At 39.0% G+C, this 21,497-nt stretch overlaps 1 protein-coding gene across 5 annotated transcripts in view; it reads right to left on the reverse strand.

Moving 5' to 3' along the window:
• Nucleotides 1-259: 259 nt before the first annotated feature.
• Nucleotides 260-21,497, reverse strand: part of RIC3 (RIC3 acetylcholine receptor chaperone) — a 30,189-nt gene continuing 8,951 nt past the window's right edge. The window contains exons 2-7 of one of the 5 annotated variants that reach the window (XM_081153151.1): nt 12,803-13,032; nt 11,527-11,602; nt 8,869-8,962; nt 8,179-8,324; nt 1,867-2,303; nt 260-1,611 (exon numbers count right to left, since the gene is read on the reverse strand). In XM_081153151.1, coding sequence (XP_081009277.1) covers nt 1,909-2,303; nt 8,179-8,324; nt 8,869-8,962; nt 11,527-11,602; nt 12,803-13,032 — 941 coding nt within the window. In that variant the 3' untranslated portion in view covers nt 260-1,611; nt 1,867-1,908. Of the gene's footprint in view, nt 1,612-1,866; nt 2,343-8,178; nt 8,328-8,868; nt 8,963-11,526; nt 11,603-12,802; nt 13,033-21,497 lie in introns of all 5 variants that reach the window. The other 4 variants (XM_081153149.1, XM_081153150.1, XM_081153148.1 and 1 more) reach the window with 4 other exon arrangements.

Raw genomic sequence — 21,497 nt, forward strand, 5'->3', positions numbered from 1 at the left:
GTTTCTCTGCCTGCAGAATTCACGAGCTTGAGCCCTTTTATAATTTATAGTTCATTAAAATAAATTGGATGAGACTCCCACATTAAACTGAGTTTTTAAAAGGTAGGAATTGAGCCTTCTGTTCCCACTGCCTAGCTCTGAGCAGTGTCTGCCAAATGAATAAATGAATGAACAAGCTAGAAGGAAACATGCATCTCTAATAGGGGAATCATATCCTAAGGCAGAAAAGAAATTTGAAACAGGGACCCAGGACTCCTCATAAATCAACCCCTCATATAAATGAAGGGAAATAACAAGGAAAACAGTTTATCGAGACAGTAAAGAGCACCTACATTATTTTTTTACCTTTAGCATTACATCACATCTAGATTGTTTTCAGTACATTTTAAACTGCATTTGTTACAAGTGAACCAAATGTTCCACACAAAGACAGATGCAATATGCTTTGTAGAGGCTCAATCTTCAGTGACTTCTCTCTAGTTCATTAACTAACAAGAAATGTCTTGTAGTAGGTGACATTATATTAACATGATCCCAGACCTGAGAGCAGTCTGTATGCGTATATGTGTGATTTAAAGTATGTTCCTCTACCTTTACATGAGTTCTTCATTTTCAAGTCTTCCACATTTTGTGACTGAGAATGTCCTCAGGAATGTGTACTCTTTAAACTCTCAGGTATTATACGTAAACTGAATTCACTCATCCTTACTAGACAGAATACCTGGGTGCCATCCTGTCTCAAGAAGACAGATGGCAGTTTAGAGATTAGGCCTGTAGTTTTGTCAAAGTTTTCCCAGGCCTAACCTACTTCCTATGTTCCCCAGGTCTCTCAGAGGACCCAGATATCTGATTACAGACAAGTAAACATCTCTTCCCCTGGGCACTGCTACACTGGTTCTCTGCACCAGACACACTGCAACTTTCCTGCTTGGGCTGGCACTTTGTCGACAAGTTCGGTCCTCATTTCAGATTCAATTCATGTGGTTGTGAAAACAAATTTCCCAGAGGGCACAGCATTCAGAAACAGTTTCAAGGCAAGGGCTGTCCTTAAATGAATAGGTTCGTGCCCATCACTGGCTCCCTGGCCGTCTGAGCATCTTATGGCAGGACCACTGCCCTTGGCTTTCCTGCAGCCTCAAACCTTGGCTCTGCAGGGCCAGGACTAAAGTCTCTACCTAAAGCTTCCTCTGGCCATTGAAGACCAGAAGTACAAAGGTGTTGTGGGTTTGGAAGTTCTGTTAAGCAGAACAGGGATAAAGGAAGCTAGAGATCCAGGCAGTATCAGAGCAAAACAACCCCCAACAGTCTGCTGAGCCCATTTTCAGGTCCGTGTGAGTCTTCTGGCCCTGGTTGTGAGGAAGGAGCTTCAGCTCAGACAGCAAAGTCCTGTCCTGCTCTGGCCCCACCATCCTCAAAAACAAAATGTTCTTTTTTTGAACCCAGGGGACTACTAACCTGCTCAAGGCCCAGAGAATAAGGCATCTTGGACTCTGAAATCTTCACTCTTGCAACCTTAAGTCCTCATCATTTGTAAGCTGCTCTTCGTTCACAGGTAAACCATCTGTTATTCCTAGCACGCAGAGTCGGACCTCTGTCCTTGAGTGGTCCCATCTGTAATCACGATAGAGCAAACAGTTACTCAGTGGATTAATTCTCTGATAGAGGAAAGGCAGGAAGAGAAAGAGCGAGGCCATCTTGTGTTCCTACTAATCTCTATGATGTTGTACAAGGTGACAGGTGTGTGAGCACCAGGGAGGATACATGATATCCATGGTAGCGACCTGATGGGGTATGATATTTAAACACAGAGAATGAAGTAGAGGGCACAGGGCCAAGGATGAAGTCTGAGAGAGAAGAAAAGGTCACCTTGGGACTAGAGTAATGGATATGTCACCAAACTGGCTGTGTTCACTCTAAATCCTGGGGGCTCCGCTTCCTCAATGAGCCCCCCGTACATGCTCCGACAGCGCTGATGCCCAGCCCCTCATCTCTGAAGTCCTGGGGCCACGCTGCTTTGGTGGTCTCCTCCTGCTCGCTGTTACTGTCTGCAGTGAATCCAGCATTCTCTGCCAAGACAGCGGGATCCTCTTCTTCGTGAAGGCAGCAGGAACATGTTTCTGGCTTTGGGTCACCTGAAGTAACAGAATTCTCTTCCTGGGCTCTGCGGTGAGTGGGCATTTCCCAACCCAAATAGTCCGACTCTTCTTCTAGCAGTCCCATCCCTTCAGCTATTTCCTCAGCAGAGGGCTGTTTTGGGTCCGGGTAATCCACCAGGATTGTTTCTTGCCTACGCTTGATGCAATCTGAAAGGTCATAAATTGGATAAGTCTCTTCAGGGTAACCTAGAGAGAAAAGTAGCACAAAGTCTTATAAAGAATGTCTTCAGAATGAAGTGTCAGGCTCAAAGAGGCTTCTCAGGCAGCAGCCACCCCATCCTGACAAATCCATTCCAGAAATCTCTCAGATGACTAACAGCTCTAAAGTTTCACTTGAGTAAATTTGTAGTGTCTGGTGGACTATCCCAGTGTTCTTTGAAATACAAACCTCTTCAGAGGAAAATCCCTTCTTAAGCGCAGGGTGCTGGGGGCAGAGTGTGAGTCTCACACCTCCAGCTTCTGCAGTATGATGAAGACTAAACAAACAACAGGAGCCTTCAGTGAAAAAAAAAAAAAAAAAAGGCACCAAACACCAGATGGACAGAGCACAGCTCAAGGCTAATGTTTATCATTTCTATTTGGAACCATTTCCAAATCTTCCCAGGGGGTGGAGAGAGGGGTGGGAGGGAAGGAACTCTAAACTCTTTGAAAAATACACCATGAAGCCTTCTACTAATCAAAACAACTGAAATGGCTTGCAAGTGTCAGAAACGGTGCTTTAGCGAGACAGGCCCAAGATCCCAAGGACAGTGCTGTGTTTCAGAAGACAGGATTTCCATTGCTGGCTTCATCTTCACAAAAGAAACAGCAAACTGGTAAACAAAATGACTAATACTGGTACTGAATCCCAGCTACATAATGAGAAAAGAGAAAATGCTGCCAAATTAAAGAATGAAATGAAATAAATCTGTGTCAGCAAGCTGAGCCTGAGCAGCAGATGGGCCATGCTGAAACTCATGCCCATGCTGGCAACGGCAGTGAGCTCGCCCCACAGTGTGGAAAAAGCTGGAGGATCCAAAACTCATGTGCACATTATAATTGGCAAACCAGACCAACCCAGACGCAAACCACTTTTTGCCTACAAATTCTGAAAAGGGGTGTTCTTTTTGATGCAGTGTAGAGTATGGAAAGATTTTTTTTTTTACTACATTTACTGGTGGTTTTTTTCTGATTATAAAAGTCACACAGACTCACTGTGGAAAATTTGAAAAATACAAGTTTTGGAAAGAAAACAAATGATCTAGAATCCCCCCCCCGACAACAACTTGTATTATTTCTGGCTTTTTATCATATATAAGGATTTTTTTTAACAAAGGATCATACTGTATGTAAAATACTATACCCTGATTTTTTTTCAACATTACATCATAAGCATTTCTCCACGTCATCAGGCACTTTAAAGTTGGCTGCAAAATATTCCGTCACACAGCTGCATAACTGTCTTCCGTGAGACATTTAGATTCTTTCCAATTTTCCCTTGTTATAAGTACCATAGCAGTTAAGATCTCTGAATATAAATCCATGTCTACTTCCCTATTTCTTTAAGATACACTTCTAGACATATGAAAACTAGACCAAAGGGAATGGACATTTTAAAAGCCACCTTTTACATTCTGCCAAACTGCTTTCCAAAAGAATGGTATAAAGTGTTAGTTCTACCAGTGACATAGATCCTGTCGGTGAACCTGTCCATCTTATCACACCCTCATCATCCCCGACAGGATCTACCGTCCAGGCCTAACTGACTGGATGGAATGCTGGGTACAATGGAGCTCAGCCACCCCAGGCCCTCAGCACCTCCTTGGTCACCGGCAGGGGCTGGGGAAACTTACTTGCTACTCAACTCCTAACCATGAGTCCTTAAGAGAAGTCAATTTTGTGGCATGTTCCTGTCCTCCCACACCAAGAGCAAAGCTTACCTTGGACTTCCATGGCTATCTGCTTTGGTTTAAGAGGGGGAGGCCTGAAGAAAATCGAACAGTGACTCACACAACTGCTGAGGTAGCCTGTATCACCCAACATTACTGGTTACTCAAGAACTTCATTAAAAATATGAGCAAGCAACAAAAAAGTGCTGGTTCTAGGAGGAAATCAGTTCAAAATAGGGGAACCAAACTAAGCAAACTACGTAAAGAGCCCCTTAAAAACAGTCAATGCAGGAAACATGAGTTAATGTCTGTCAACTTTAAACTATATTCCCAGTAATATTCAGAAGGATAATGTACCAATAAAACCAACTAGCCTTCACTATAAAAAAGGGAGCAAAAAGGAAATCAGAGCTATTAGAAATAGAAAGTCATAATTATAAAAAACATTTCAACTTAATACAGGAGGAAAACAGCAGACTGAAATGGATGTGGCTAAAAACCAAATTAGTATATTAGAAGTCCAAGAACAAAGATAAAAATGACAAAGAAATAGAAATTATGAGAAAAAAAAGATAAGCTGCATGGAAGACTGCCCTAGGATATCCAATCTCAGAATTATTGGAATTCTAGAATGAGAGGGCAGATTAGGTTAAGTCGAAGCAACAACCAAAGAAATTATAAAAGAAAATATCCTTTAGCTGAAGAAAGACTCAATTCTTCAGATGGGAAAGATGCACTAAATGCTAGGTAAAAATACTATGAAAAAAAATCTACAGTCATACATACTCAGACATATGCAACTGGCTACAAAATATATGAGAAAGTATTTCAATCTCACCAGTAGTCAAGGAAATGAACACTGGAATTCCTTTTTCCTCCAAATTGCAAATGTTAATTATATAACCCTGTTCCCAAATAAGGAAAAACCCTTATCACTTTATTTTCTACCTACTTCTTAGGTGTTGTGAAATTTTAGCTACAAGTGATATTAACTTTTAAAGATATTAGTCTTTTCTGATTTAAGTATTTAACAATGGCATTGCATTTCTAACCACATTATCACTAGTTATTTTACCTTGATAATGCTTACTGATCATTGTTTGCCACCTTCTTGTATAGAGTATCTTCTTTCATAAAGCAGAAGCTTTTAATTTTGATAAGCCCAATTTGTCTGTTTTTCCTTTTATGAATTGTGTTTCTGATTCAAGTCTAAGAACTCTTTGTCCATGCTAGATCCTTTGTTGGACATACGATTTGCAAAGTATTTTCTCTCACTGTGTAGTTTGTCTTTTCATCATTTAAAGGATTTTTTTTTCTACAAGGATTACAGCTTCACAATTTGCATTTATGTCCACATTATCTGTTCATTTCTGTATAACATGAAGAAGTTAGGTTGAGGTTTCTTTCTTTCTTTTTGCTATGGATAACCAATTGCTCCAGCACCAATAAACTGCTTTGGCACCTTTGTAAAATATCAGTTGTGCATATTTGAGTGGGTCTATCCCTGGGTTCTATGTGTCTATTCCTATACCAATACCTCATGGTCTTAACCACTGAAGCTATATAATAAGTCTAGGAATCAGGTGTACCAATTCCTCCCATTTTTTCTTTTCAAAATAGTTTACTCCATTTCTTCTGCCCCTCCATATACATTTTAGAACACTCTTGTCTGTATCTACAAAAAGGCTTGCCAAGGTCTTGATAGGGAAAGTGTTGGACCTGTTTGTCAATTTGGGATGAATGGACATTTGCACTAACTCGAATCTTCCAATCTATGAACATGGTATGTTTCCCCATTTAGACCTTCTCTGATTTCTTTCATCAATGTTGTACAGTTTTCAGCCGACAAGTCCTGTACATGTTTTATTTACACCTAAGTCTTTCTCTTTTTTTAATGATTCAAAATTAATTTTGATGCCAAATTGTTAATTTTTATGTCAACATATTCATTGCCAATATACAGAAATACAACAGATTTTTGTATGTTTTTCTTGTATCCTTTAACCTTGCTGGACTATCTTGTAAGTTCTAGGACTTTATAGTAGATTCCTCAGGGTTTTCTACATAGTCAATCATGGAATCTGCATACAGGGGCAGTTTTCTTTCTTCCTTTTTAATCTGTGTGCCTTTTTTCCCTTTTACTTGCCTTACAGCACTTAGAACTTTTAGCACTATGCTGAATAAGTCATCCTTGCCTATTCCCCACCTTAGGGGGAAAGCATTCATCATCATTAAGTAAGATGTTAGCTGTAGGTTTTTATAGCTTCTCTTTATCAAGTTGAGGAAATTCCCCTCTATTCCTATTTCTGAGGGTTTTTACTATTAATGGATCTTGCATTGCTTTTATTCTCAAAAAGTTCTTTGCTGCTAAAGACCCAATACATATCTGCAACTATTTTTTCTAGTTTTTAAGGTTCCTCTCCTCATCCTTAACTATTTATTATATCTGGAATCACTTGCTGTTAAATATGTAGGTTCTTACCTCTGCTCTGGAAATAATGGAAGTATGGGGACTCCTCCCACTAAACAACCAGAAAACCAAACAGAACATATGAAGCACCAGCTTTCAAACACTGTGTAACAGGTGGTGTAGTGTGATCCCTGAGAAAAGGGAAACAGAGTCCAGTGGTCTCACTGAGTTGGCAAAACAGATTAGAGTTCAGGGAGGCCAGGGCAGCTAGAATTTATAGGGAAGAATACTGGGAAGAAAGGAGTTTCATAGAGAAAGAGCTCCAGAAAGCTTCAGAGGGAATGCTTCATGTTTTTAGTTGAGTTCTGACCTGCGCATATATGGGAAAGAACTTCCCAAGGCCAAGAAAAGAACTACTGAGAACATTAGGCCTAAAAATTCCTGGAGCTCACATATGGCTGGGGGGAGTTCACATTCCTATCAGCCAGAGTAGAAATACCTTGTAGAGCATTAACTAGGTAGAGTCCTGAGAAGGATACAGCCTTACTAGGGGCACTGAATTAGCCACAGACTAAAAGCTGCTCTGGATCCACCCTAACAAATCTTAACAACAAGCCTTGAAGGGAACCAACTGATTTCTGGTAATTTAACTGTGTGCCAGAAAGAATTCCAACACTATCTAAAGCACTAGAACAAAATCCAGCATCCAACAGTGTAAAATTTTCAATACCCATCATCCAATCAAAACTTACTAGGCATGCAAAAAGGGCAGGAAATTAGGGCTCATAACAAGGGAAAAAAATAAGTACTAGAAACACATCAAGAAATGACACAGATGATAAGATCAGCAGGCAAGACTGTTAAGAAGCTGTTATATTAAATAAGTCTCATAATTTTAAGAAGGAAGAAGAAAATATATGGCAAGCACATAAAAAAATGTTCAACATTATTGGTCACTGGGGAAATGCAAATTAAAGTAACAACTGGGATACTACTATCCATTCACTAGAATGGCTAAAGTTTAAAACACTAGCAATACCAAATGTTACCAACGATGTTGTAACTACAATTCTCCTAGGTTACTGGTGGGAAGGCAAAATGGCAGAGCCACTCTGGAAAGCCAGTTGACTAATAAAGGTGAACATACACGCCCCAGAAAACCCAGAAATCTCATTCATAGGTATATACCCCAAAGGAATACAAATATATATCCAAAGACATATACGCAAAAGTTCATTGCAGCTTGATTCATGACAGCTCAGAGCTGGAAACAACCCAAATGTTCCTAAACTAGCAAATGGAGAGACAAATTATGGTATATCTATACAACAAAATATGATTCAGCAGTGAAAAAAAGAAAGTACTTATATACTCAGAACGCGAAACTCAAAAGCATTATGCTAAATCAAAGAAGCCAGAAATAAAAAAACACATGCAGTACGATCCATTTATATAGAAAAGGTAAGACTACAGAGACAGAAAGCAGTTCAGTTGTTCCCACCAGCAGAAGGAGGGAACTAGCTGCAAAGGAGGGAATGTTCTGAGATGATGGAAATGTTCCATATCATGATTGTGTAATTAAACAACTCTACACACCTGTCAAAACTCATCCAACCATACACTTAAAATTGGTGAATTTTATTGTATATACATTATACTTCAGTAATAAAGCTGATTTTTAAAAAATTTATAAGATCTCTTTTCTGGGCTGACAGCTATCAAAAAATGAGAAGACATTGTTTACCTTCCCAGTCCTCCATGTAAGGGGCCTCCTCAGCCTCTTTCTCGGGAGTGGGTCTGTCAGTGAATCTTCCTTTTTTCATGACCCTGGTGATTTCTCGGAGCTGATGCAGCAACCGTTTTTCTTGGTCAGAAGTCACAGTCTGTGCTCTGCTTAGAAATATCAGGCAATCCAGCCATTTAGTGGTAAGTACTCCTTGGCAATGAACATAAATTAACATCACTATGATCTGTCTGGATCCTAGAACAGGAAGTTCAACAGCAGCAGATAATTATTCTATGAATTGACCCTAGAACAGCATAGTTGGCAACTAGACATGTTAGTTCAACGTTCTGCTTTTATATATGGGAAAACTAAGGCCCAGAACAGATCAAGTGATTGCCCAACGTCCCACATACTGGGAGCAAACCCCAGATGTCTCAGCTTTGATTCTCTAATTCTCTTAGCAATTTCACTGTTACTTAATATTACTCCATTTACTGCAAGCCACCTTTGTCTGAAGCAAGGTCATCAAAAGAAAATGTGCTGGGCCACTAGCCTCAACTAGGAGAAAATGTGCCACTAGGCCATCCCTACAATCACAAATAAGTTGAGAAGTACATAAAATGAAAGTAAGCAACCTAGAAATCAAAGGACAGCAAAATTTTGAATTTATTCTCTAAATGGGAAATAGTCTGAGTCCTGAAAACCTACCTTTCACCATTAGGTCCCACTCTATTGATTAATTTTTCCATGGCTTCTTCTGTCTCCTTCAGTTTTTCTTGCAGTTGAACAAGCTCAAAATTGGCTGAAAAACAAGCACTGATCTAAGAACCATCACACACAACTCCCTAAGCTCTTTTCTGAGACATAGCTGGCTGCAATACTCCACAGTAATCCAGGCTGGTCCTGAGGCTCAGAGAAGAGACTAAGAGTTTCCCCAGATAATCCAATCAGGATACAAAGGGTACATGTTTAGAGAGTGATGAACAAATTACTCTCTTACACACAGAAATACAGCAGGATGAGCTAAGAAAATATCTAGGACTGAAAAACATACCCCTATAGTCACCCAAGAAGAAATGAAGATAAACATATCCTTTTTCCCCATTTTCTTTTTTATTAAAATTTAGTTAATGTACAGTATTATATTAGTTTCAAGTGTACATTAATATACCTAACGAAGTGATTACCTGTCATCATATAAGGTTATTATATTGACTATATTCCTTATGCTGTACATTACATCCCTGTGACTTTTTTATTTTATAACCAGAATTTTGTACCTCTTACTCGCCTTCACCTTTTTTGCCTTTTCCCCCCACCTCCCACCCCCTCTGGAAATCATCAGTTTGTTCTCTATGTCTATGAAACAGTTTCTGTTTTGTATTGTTTGTTCATTTGTTTTGTTTTTTAGACTCCACATGTAAATGAAATCATACAGTATCTGTCTTGCTCTGTCTGACTTATTTCACTTAGCATAACACCCTCTAGGTCCATCCATGTTGTCTCAAATGGCAAGATTTCATTCTTTTTTACGGTTGAATAATATTCCATTGTATATATGTCCCACATCTTCCTGCTCCATTCATCTATCCATGGACACTTAGGTTGCTTTCATACTTGGCTATTCTAATTCAAATGATGCTCAAGGGTAAAGTACCAAACCTATAAGGTGCTTCAGAAAACTAAATAAAATAAGCAATATTTTACCTGCACCTAAGGTTAAAAAGATATCTGGAAGGTAAGTTTAAATGTCATGCTTCTTCAATAGAGGAATTCTTGAGATCTCCCTGGCCAAGACTGTCTTCCCCAATCATGTGGAGTAAAATGGTATAACCCTGCCTCCCAGAGGTAATTTTCTCAACAAGGGTCCATAGAGAACATATCTATCTTTTGAAACTAACATTAAGATCTTAAAAGTAGAACAGAAAAAATAAATCATTCAATCAGTACATGAAGTGAATTTTAAGGCAGTAGTAAAATAAACTGTTGTCCATTATGTAGATAACCTAGTTTTTCTGTTTCACACCCAGTACCATTCTCTACCCAGATGTATTTAATGGGTTACTATAAATATAGTATTTCAAAGGCCTTTTAGTACTTCTGGAACAAGTTCTTATTCATGCAGTTAATATCTATAAAGTGTCGGGAGGACTGTGCCACATAAATGCTTAAGTTATTTTTATTTTCTGCATGATTCAAAAATTGAAGGATAAGGAGCTGATATAACTGCAACTACATTATAAAACAGCGGCTCTTAGGAATTCATTTTATTCTTTCTGTTTTAAATGCACTATGTGAAAGGATATAGAATTTGCTAGTCTTTAAAGAGTCCACAAATCTTTTAAAAATTTATTTTACTGATGCATTTACCATCACTGTTAGATATTATCTCAATTAAGAACACAGCAGCTTTCTTAAAGAATTCCCTGAATAGTTAAGATTTCTAAAAAGGACGCAGTGTGTGACTAAAATATCTATTTCCATAGAGAATCTAGAGTAAATACAAAAAAGCAGTGATAGCCAAGGGCAGATGCCTCTGTGGTCCAGCCTCACTTCATTTGGCTGATGTCTGTCTTAAAAACCTCTGATGAGGCTTCGTTATGTTATCCACAGGATAAAGCAACTTGGCCTCTAAGGCCTCCAATAACATGGCTTAACCTCCCTACTCTTCAGGCCTTCTTTTTATTTTTCCCCACAGCTGCTCTTTGCCAGGCTGTATCTCACTTGCGCTATCCAATCTAGCTGACAGGTCCTCCTGCACAGACACCCAGCTAGACATGATTTCCCATGAGGTTTTTGTCAAATCCCTTCTTTCTAGGTAGTAAACTTTTCACAAGTTATTTTTCCTGACATCCATCCTAGACTATAAATTCTTAGAGGGAAGAGCTATGCCATATACATTTCATTTCCCCAGAGAGCACAGAATATTCTTGTTGGTTAGTAAACATTTGATGATCATGTTTCAAGAGCCAGAAATGTAAACTCGGTCCCTGAATCTAATAACTGGCTTTGGCAATGACCTGATCTCTCTGCTTCACTTTTCCTCTGTGAAATAAAGGCATTTGCTACCAATATTCTGAAGTCTGGAAATGATAAGGAAATCATTCCAAATGTGAAATATTAATTTGCTAACACATAAAAAAGTGAGCTGGCGGGTTTTGTGCTCTTTGTAACTATGTTTCCCTTAAAAGCCAACATCAATATGGAAACTTTCGGGAACTCCCAGAGCTAAGGTAAAAATGGCATCAGATGAATTTGGGGCAACTTTTGAGAAATGCTTTTAGGACACATCTAGATTGCCTCTCTGGCTGCATTACAGCTGTCTGACTCAGTCAAAAGTGTGACCATTCTGAAAGGGGCACTTACTAATTTTCCTGTAGGTGTTTCCAGATGTGGTGGTAGAGCATTTCCGGTCCTCTGCAGTAGTTTTCCCCTTTGAAAGCTGAGAATTGAAGGAGGTACAGCACGTCAACAGCAGCTCAGAATCTCAAAGTCATGGAACCCCTCATATTAAATGAAAAAAGAAAAAGAGAAGGTTGGGAGACAAAAATTAAATCAGAAATCCAATTGAAGTGCAACATTATAGAAACATCTCAAAAAATAAAAATCAAATAAAAAGCCAATAGAAGGTTTCCAAGTAAAAAATTAGTGAGGAACAAGGGAAGCAATCTCTCTATAGATCATCTATAGATGCCATGCTCATCTAAGATTCAACTCAGGCTGCCTGCAGAATTTCTGGGTTGGGAGAAGCTCACCTCTTACTCTAGTTAGAAAGGCCAAGTGACACTCCTCCCTCTACTTCACAGTGCCTAGCTAGGCCCATGGCCTGCCAAAGTTGGCCTGGTCACAAGTAGACTGCTAACTTAATTAGCAGTCTACTTGTAAAGGACCCAAACCATGTCTTCCCAGAGCTAAGAAATATCAGGCTTAGTTTCAGGATGTGGCAGTTCAGAAGAATTACTGGAGATGATGTTAAAAAACAGCAGTCAGGCCAGGCGTGGCTCAGTAGCTGAGCATCCACCTAGGATCCAGGAGATCCCAGTTCATATTCTCGTTCAGGGCACATGGCCGGGTTGCAGGCTCGATCCCCAGTAGGGGGTGTGCAGGAGGCAGCTGATCAATGACTCTCTCATCATTGATCTTTCTCTTTCTCTTTCTCTTTCTCCCTCTCTCTCTCTCCCTCCCTCTGAAATCAATAAAGACATATTTAAGAAAAACACACAAAAACAGCACCTCACACTCCTGGGCAAGAAGGACAAAGTGAGGCCGGTACAGGCATCCTCTGGCCTCACAGACGCGCCTTTTCAGCTTGCAGATATGCCCAGCTGAAAAGAATTGGGGGGCTTTGAACTTTATTGCTAATGGATTAGCAACTAGCAGATCCAGGTTCAAGTCCTGGTTCTGCAGTTTCAGTTGTGAATTCTGGAGAAAATCATTTAAGCTCCGAGTGAAGATTTTCTCATCTGTAAAACTGAGATAACTCCTATCCTAAGTACCTTACTAAGAGGAGGCAAGGTTTAAAGAGATTCTAGATTTGAAAAAAGGGTTATGAACTGTAAAGGGTTTTATGCTGACAATGATTTTTATTACGATAAATATTAGATTGTCACTGACATAATATGATCAAGATGATTCCACTTACCTTAAATAGAATGTACAGTATGTATAGAAAAATCCCAAAACCATAGATTGGAATAATCTGCCCCATCAGGCCTCTTCCACTACCTCCTCCTCCTCCAGCACCTCCACCTGCTCCTTTGGCCTTTGCAAAGGCCTCCGCAAGGTGAGACCTCTGGCTGCGAGCTGCAGGGGTCTGGCCATCTAAGGGTGCTTGGTGATGATGCATCATAGGTGGAAATTGGCCCAATTTTCCTGAGAAAATAAATTAACCAGTCTTTATTTCTTCTATGTTAAATATAGCTGTTATGAGAACACCTAATGCACTGAGGTACAAATAACAGAAGTGAACTCAAACAAGTTTAAGAAAAAACAGAAACTTGATTATAAGGATATAGAGGCACCACACTGATAATATGTGGCAGTCTCTAGCTGTTCACCACACCCATTTATTCTCTGCCTTTTGGGTCCACAGCTAGACATTTTTTCAGTTAAATGTGGCCATGTGACTGAGTTCTGGTCAAAGGAATGTGAGGGATATGTGCTAGTTCAAGGTCTGGCGTACAGAACTTCCCACGTATTCAACTCCATGTTCATTTCTCTTCTGTAAGCTGGATGCTAGCACCTAGGGAGACCTTGCACCTAGGGAGACCTAGCACCTAGGAAGACTTTGCAAGTCATGTGATGATCAGAATGGCAGAGCCTCCATCAACCTGGGGTCCTAAATAAGTGTGTGGCACAGAGCCTTCCATTGTTGCCACCCCACCAACTTAGAACCTTCTGGACCTGCCTATGTGGGGAAAAATAAACTTCCATTGCGTTAGGACCACAGTACCCTTTGGAGCCTGTTACAGCAGTTAGCCACCCCTAACTAATACAGATAAGGAAATGCAATCTGGTCTCTGAAGAGAACAGTACTAAAACTGGAAGGCCACCAGGATCCAGGACAGCTACTCTCACCTTCTATCTCATCCTTCTCCCTCTCTATGGGGCTACAAGGCTTTTTTTTCTTTCTTTCTGTTTCTCTGTGCATATCTTCATTCTCCTTTCTCTGCAAGCCATTTCTTTAACTTCTTTGGGAACATGGAAGAAGATGGTTATCCCAAAACCCCTCATTTGCATGTCCTTCAAAAGGCCAGCAGAGACTGGTCTCAATTCCAAATTCCTGGAGGGAGATTTTGAATAACCGCCTAGTGTAGGTATGCATACCATTCCAATCAGCTGAGCAGACAGGATTCATGTAGTACAAACACGGTCACAGGAGTCCCTCCCTGTGAGTGAGAGCAGGGCTTACAGAAAGAGGGTGTATCCATTTTCTTGCATTTTTCCTCCATCAGAAGCAGCCAAACATTACCACCAGCTGGCAAACCTACTGAGAGCCAGAGGTGAGAAAGAAAGGGAAGACATTTCTTCAAAAGGCCATGTAAACAGGCTTGTGTGGAAAAACTGCAGGGAGCTAGAATTATAGAGCAGAGAATACTAGAGAGCAGAAAGACTTCATAAATCAGACTCTAAAAATACAAACTGTACAGTGAAAAACTGTACATTCAACAAAATTATAGATTTCTGTAGAATAAAGAGTACCATGAACAGAGTTAAGACAGATGACAACGAAAACCTTCTGCAACATTTAAAATTGACAAGGAATTAAAATACCTAAAATACACAAGAAATTCCTACAATTAAATATGAACATCACAGGAAACCCAATAGAAAAATGGTTAAAAGATATGAGTAGGGAACTCAGAAAGAAAAGCTTAAATGATTGAAAAAAAGTGTAAAAATTATATAAAGAGATGATCGAAGTAAAACCAATAAGTAAAATATAAATTATAGTATAAATATATTATAGTAGAATATAAATGAGATAGCCCTTAATGCCTAATCAGAAGGGACAATTTTAGAATGGTGGATGATAGAAGTACTGGCAAAGATGTGGGGAGGCAAAAACTCACGCACTGTGCGGTGAGTGTAAACCAACACAGCCATTCTACTAAGTGATCTGGCTACACTTAGTGACAGTAAGTATGTCTATGCCCTATGATCTAGTGACCCTACTCTGGTGCATAAATTACAGAGAAATGCTCAAATAAAGCTGTCTATATCCTGATATGAATTATAGATTTTACAGATGTGTGTGAGAATGTTTGCTGTTGATGATGATGTAGCAGAAGGCTTGAAGAAACTTTGCTTTCTATAACTGGAAGAATGAAATATCAATATGGAGTGGATCCAAATATAAAATTCTATGCAGCTTTTAGAAATCACACTTTAGATGTATCTACAGCAACATGAGTGCATCTTAAAAAGCACAGCATTTGAGTAAAAAAAATAAGCAAATACCATCATGCAAGCTGAAGACATACCACAATTATACTATGTCTTTTCAGGCAAATATTTAGAGGTGTAAAGACATAAAACAGAGGTGTAAAGACATAAAACAAATACATTAGAGTGAGTGTGCATATGAATGGGGAAGATAATGGGCATCAGGATTGAAGATAAAGGGTTAAAAAGAAAACAATAAAAGAAAGGAAACTTGCACTGATGCTGTTAATAAGGTGCTATGAACTGCTCCTGAGGTGAGAGAAGGCTGGTGGGTAGGGAGGGAGGTAAGACAGCTAGACCTGCAGCTGCCACCTGCCTCGAATCCTTCCTCAGCCAAGCTCCACTTCTCTTTTCCTGAAAGTGACTTTATGATAAGGAAATCATGGGGAAAATGCTTCTCTGAAAAAGATCAGCAACAGAAACACAGCTTCACACAGCAGAAGAAAGAAACCAGGTTGCCAGTCCTTTTCTGGGTGCTGGTGACTATGCTGCTGTGGAATTAAGGATATTACTATATTAACTGGTTAGTGCTGGCTCAAGGCTATAATGCCCCTTCAAAAAAATGCCAACAGCTAAGCAGCTAGAATTAGATACATAAAGTGGCTAGTGTACAATAAACTAGATTTAATATTTGTAGTAATATGTTGCATTTCATTTTACTGCACTGAGAACACTCTTTAAGACCTGGCATAAAATAAAAAACAAAAAAATTTTAAAACCAGGTGATGGCACAAAAAGCATTATTTTGCATTTCTAAAATTAAAAAGTGATGATGGTGCTAAACAGTACACATGTCCCCTCAAAACTTTTACAGATCTGTCAGCCAGGAAGAGTTACTGGACAGTTACTATATGCAGGGTTCTGTGCTATCGGTAGGAAAGGTGGAAAGCCATAAACAAAAGAGCAACACTAGCTGCCACATGGAACAGTGCTTTTACAAAGGAGCATATCCAAAACAACAAAAAAAGGGCAGGGCACTGGAAAAATGCAAGAAGAAAAAATAAGAGGAGTCAAATGGGATCATCATTGCAGGGAATGAGACTCAGAAAAGCAGAGAAGGCACCCAAGAGAAAGAAGAATGTGCACCACGAGGAAGCCACAAGAACAGTGAGATAAAACAAAGAATAAGTCAGGCTAAGTACCAATTAGTCTGGCTCCATTCAGAGAAGTAACCAGATAAGCAGAGGGAGGTGGAGGTGGGGTGTGTAAATGCTCACCTGTGTATTTAGTGTATAAATTTGATAGTGTGGATCTAGGATAGGGGAAATGACTTAATGAGAAAGTTGTTTGAGGGGGATTAATCTAGCAGCTGAGTATAGGGCCTAACAGAGAGAAATTAGGGTCTGGGAAAACAGCAAGAAGGCAGTAATTTAGCTCTGAGATGCAAGGGCCTATAGCTATAGGTGCTGGCTACAGCTATAAAGAGGAAAGAATAGGTCCAAGGGCCCCTACCATGTCAGTAACGATCAGCAGCATTTAATACTGAACAGAATACAGAGCTATTGGGGAGGGGGTAAGAATACTCCAAAGTCAGGAGTTTAAGATACATAGAGAAGACAATGAAGAAACTGGGAGGGCTTACAATCAAGGGAAGACTAAGTCCACATTTTTCACATGTTAAATTCCAGGGTTGGTGGCACACTCAGAAGAAATTGTTATTAGACTATAGTTGGGCTTGAGAAGAAACTCTAGGCTATCTAAAGGACAAAGCTAATTAAAATAAAGTGAGTGAACTGTTCCCATAACAAGAAGGTTGGAGGGATATGAGCATTTATGTGTAAAAAGCAGAAGAAAAGAAAACTGAGCTGGTCAAAGAGGGCCAGAAACAAACCAATATCAGAAAAGTCAGAGGAGGATAGACTTGAAAGCAACTGAGAAGTCTAGAAGAATCTGATAAAAGACTGGTAGCAATCCTGTTTTAGACACAGTGTATTCTTGAGAAAAGGGCGGCCATCACAAGAAACCCTGACGGTCTACCTACCTGTTTAGACAGTAACAGAAACCAATGTTCTACAAAGCATCACAGAGCCTTGAGTCAGAAGGAGCCTTAAAAGTCATCCAGTCTTGGGACATAAAGTGCAGCATAGGAACTACAGTCAATAATATTGTAGTAACTATGTATGGTGCCAGGTGGGTACTAGAAATGTCATAGGGGACACTTTGTCAAGCATATGATTGTCTGGCCACTATGCTGTACACCTGAAACTAGTATAAAATAATACTGAATGTAAACTATAATTGACAAATTTTAAAAAAGGCCAGTCTTTTTCAACAAATGGCATGGGGACAACCAGATATTCACAAGCAAAAGGATGAAGCTGGACCCCTAATTCACATCATATTAAATTTAGAAATTAACTCAAAATGGATTAAAAACCTCAATGTAAGAGCTAAAGCTACTAAACTCTTAGAGAAAAACAGACATAACCTGTCATGACCTTGAATGAGGCAATACTTTCTTAGACACAACACCAAGCACAAGCAACCAAAGAAAAGTAAACTGGACTTCATCAAATTTTAAAACTTGTGTGCTACAAAGGACACTATCAAGAAACTTAAGACAACCCAATGAATGGGAAAAAATATTTGCAAATTATATATTTGATAAAGGTCTAATATCCAAAATACATAAAGAACTCCTACCACTCAATGATAACAAAAATAACCCATTTAAAAACTGTCAAAGTCTCTTAACGGACATTTCTCCAAAGCATATTAAAGGCCAATAAGTACATGAAAAGAAATTCAGCACCACTAGCCATCAAGGAAATGCATATTAACCCCCCAATGAGATACCACTTTATAACCACTAGGATGCAATAATAAAAAAGATAGATAATAAAAAGTGTTGGGATATATCTCCTCAGGCAAGAGAAACAAAAGAAAAAATAAACAAATGGGACTACATCAAACTACAAAGTTTTTGCACAGCAAAGGAAGCAATCAACTAACGGAAAGACAACCTACTGGATGGGAGATATTCACCAATGATACATCTAATGAGGAGTTAACATCCAAAATTTATAAAGAACTCATACAGCTCAACACCAAAAAAACCTAATAACCCAATTAAAAAATGGGCAGAGGACTGGATTAGATAATTTTCCAAGGAGGACATACAGATGCCCAAGAGACATATTAAAAGATGCTCAACATCACTAATCATCAGAGAAATGCAAATTAAAACCAAAATGAGATATCACCTACACACCTTTCAGAATGGCTGTCATCAATAAATCAACAAACAAGTGTTGGCAAGGATGTGGAGAAAAGGGAACCCTCATGCCCTATTGGTGGAATGCAGATTGGTGCAGCCACTATGGAAAACAGTATGATAGGTTCCTCAAAAAATTAAAAATGGAACTGCCTGATGACCCAGCACTTACACTTCTGGGTATATATCTGAAGAAACCCAATACACTAATTCGAAAAGATATTTGCACCCCTAAGTTAATTGTGGTATTTATAATAGCCAAGATATGGAAGCAAACCCAGTGCCCATCAATAGATGATTGGATAAGAAAGATGTGATACATATACATAATGGGATATGACTTGGCCATAAAAAAGAATTAAATGTGCCCTGGCCAGTGTGGCTCAGATAGTTGGGCATTGTCCCATGCACCAAAAGGTTGCCAGTTCAATTCCAGATCAGGGCACAAGCCCGGGTTGTGGGCTCAATCCCTAGTATAGGGTGTGCAGAAGGCAGCCAATCGATGTTAACCTCTCATATTGATGTTTCCCTCTCTCCCTCCCTCTCCCTCTGAAAAAAAAATCTTTTAAAAAAATGAATGAAATCTTACAATTTGCAACAGCATGGATGAACCTACAAGGTATTACGCTAAGTGAAGTAAGTCAGACAGAGTAAGACAAATACCATGTGATTTCATTTATTTGTGGAATCTAAAGGACAAAATAAATGAACAAACAAAATAGAAACAGACTCACAGATGCAGAGAACAAACGGATGGTTGCCAGAGGGGAGAGGGTTTGGGGGGATGGGTGAAAAAGGCAAAGCGATTAAGAAGTACAAATTGGTAGTTACAAAATAGTCATGGGGATGTAAAGTTCAGCATAGGGAATACAGTCAATAATATTGTGATAACTAAGCATGGGGTGCCAAGTGAGTACTTGAAACACTGGGGGGAACCACTCTATAAAGTACATGATTTTCTAACCACTATGCTGTACATGTGAAACTAATATAGAATAATAGTGAATGTTAAAAAGAGAAGAAGTGTTCGCGAGGTTGTGGAGAAAACAGAACTTTCATACTCCGCTGATGGGAATGTAAACTAGTGCAGCCACTTTGAAAAACAGTCTGGCAGGTCCTCAAAAGGGTAAACAAAGTTTCCATATGACCCAGCAATTATCCTCTTAGGTATACACCCAAGAAGAGTATGCTTACACAAAAACTTGTATACAAATGTTCATAGCAGCGTTATTTACAATAGCCAGATGTCCATCAACCGACAAATGGATAAACAAAATGTGGTATATCCATATAGTAAAATATTATTTGGCCATAAAAAAGAATGAAGTATGATACTGCTACAATATGGATGAACTTCAAAAACATTATGCTATGTGAAAAAAAGCCAGTCATGCAAGACCACATATTATATGATTCCATTAATATGAAATGTCCAGAACAGGCAAACCTATAGAGACAGGAAGTAGATTAGTGGTTTCTTAGGGGGCGGGGCGTGGAGATGATAAAATATTCTGAAATTGATTGTGGAGATGGACGCACAACTCTGTGACTATATTAAAAACCACCAACTGTACACTTTAACAGGTAAATTGTGTGGTATGTGAATTATATCTCAACAAAGCTATTTTTTGAAGTCATCTAGTCTAACCACCTGTGTTCAATGTCCTTACCTCCCTTAAGTGGTGGTCTTGATTTTGCTGAATCCCATCCAACAGGAAACTTAGTGCTTCCCCCAGGAAGTTCAGGCTACCCCTGTATATCTTTGACAGTTAGAACTCTCTTGAGTTAATAAGTGAGTAATGGTAAGAAGGAAGGAAGCACAATACAGGGTTTCAAAAAGCAACATTGATTGCATGGTGATGAGTCAAGAAGTAGAGAAACATGATTAATAAAGAGAATGTAGACTGGGTTCAAAGAGGAGCTAAAAATGTAGAGAATACTATTTCCTTTTTAAAGATATTTATTTTTTAAAATTTTATTTTAATCTTTAGTGTTTAAAGAATTAGAGATGTCCCCTTTTTTCCCCCCATTGACTCCTTCTACCCCGCACCTACCCCCCACCTCAGGATGGGCTGGGGACGAGATTAATCAAAGAATTTATATGCATAAATGCATAACCCATGGACACAGACAACAGTGTGGAATACTATTTTCAAAGGTCACAGAGGAACTGGAGTGCAATGGACCAGATAGGCTAGATAGTAAAAATATGTTTCATATCTTAAGAAATCTAAGCATTTTATATTTGGTGTAACAGTTACATATTTACTACTGAAAATGTACCAGGCACTCTTCCAGACACTGAGATTAAAATGATAAATAAAATACAGTTCCTGTCTTTAAAGAGTTTACAGACAAAAAGTATGATTATAATAATATGGTAACTGTGCCTTAAGCATCAAATCCAATGGCTTTTCCCTTAGTTCTCACTCTTATGACTCCTCTACAACACAAAAAAGTGACAACCACGTACTAGTCATTCAATAAATACTGCATTAATCTGTCAAACTTTTCTGTCCTACTCTCTACAGCACATCACTCTACTGAGCTCTTGTTTTCCCACTGACTGGTGCTTCAACCTATTCCTTCTCAGACTCTTGCAGTGGTTCTTCTTTAATCTTCTCTCCTCAAGATTTTGTCTCAATCTCTGTTCTTTCTTTATATTTTTTCCTTTGGCAAAAATCATTTATTTTCAAGGCATCCATTATTATTTCCAAAATGTATAGCTCTAGTTCTGACCCTTCCCTCAAGCTCTCATTTCTTATCCCTAAATCTCATTACTATATAGAGATCCTTTTATATGTCTATCATCTCAAACCTAAAAATGAGACTAATTTTTACCTTCCGACATCTGTTCTCCTGTATTTCTTTTCTTTGCAGTCATTCTCTCAGACCTTCAGGCTTGAGACCTGTAACCTCTGCCACCTGTGACCAAGGGTATATGTGATATGGCAGGCTTGGGTCAGAATGCTGAACTTGGAAGAGGTTTTTCTTTTTGTAAAGTTAACTGTCCTCAACAGGGAGCAACCTCACCTCTTGGATCTTGGTACCACCATATTTCTCAGAACTTAGCCCAGAATGTTTAAAAAGTCCATGACTATAAAACATTTAGAAATGTCTAGTTGATTTTAAAAAGAATTTAATGAACTACTCCAAGTTTACAAAAAAGTATAAGTAA

Source organism: Miniopterus schreibersii (assembly GCF_964146895.1).
Source record: "Miniopterus schreibersii genome assembly, chromosome: 12".
Lineage (NCBI taxonomy): Eukaryota > Metazoa > Chordata > Mammalia > Chiroptera > Miniopteridae > Miniopterus > Miniopterus schreibersii.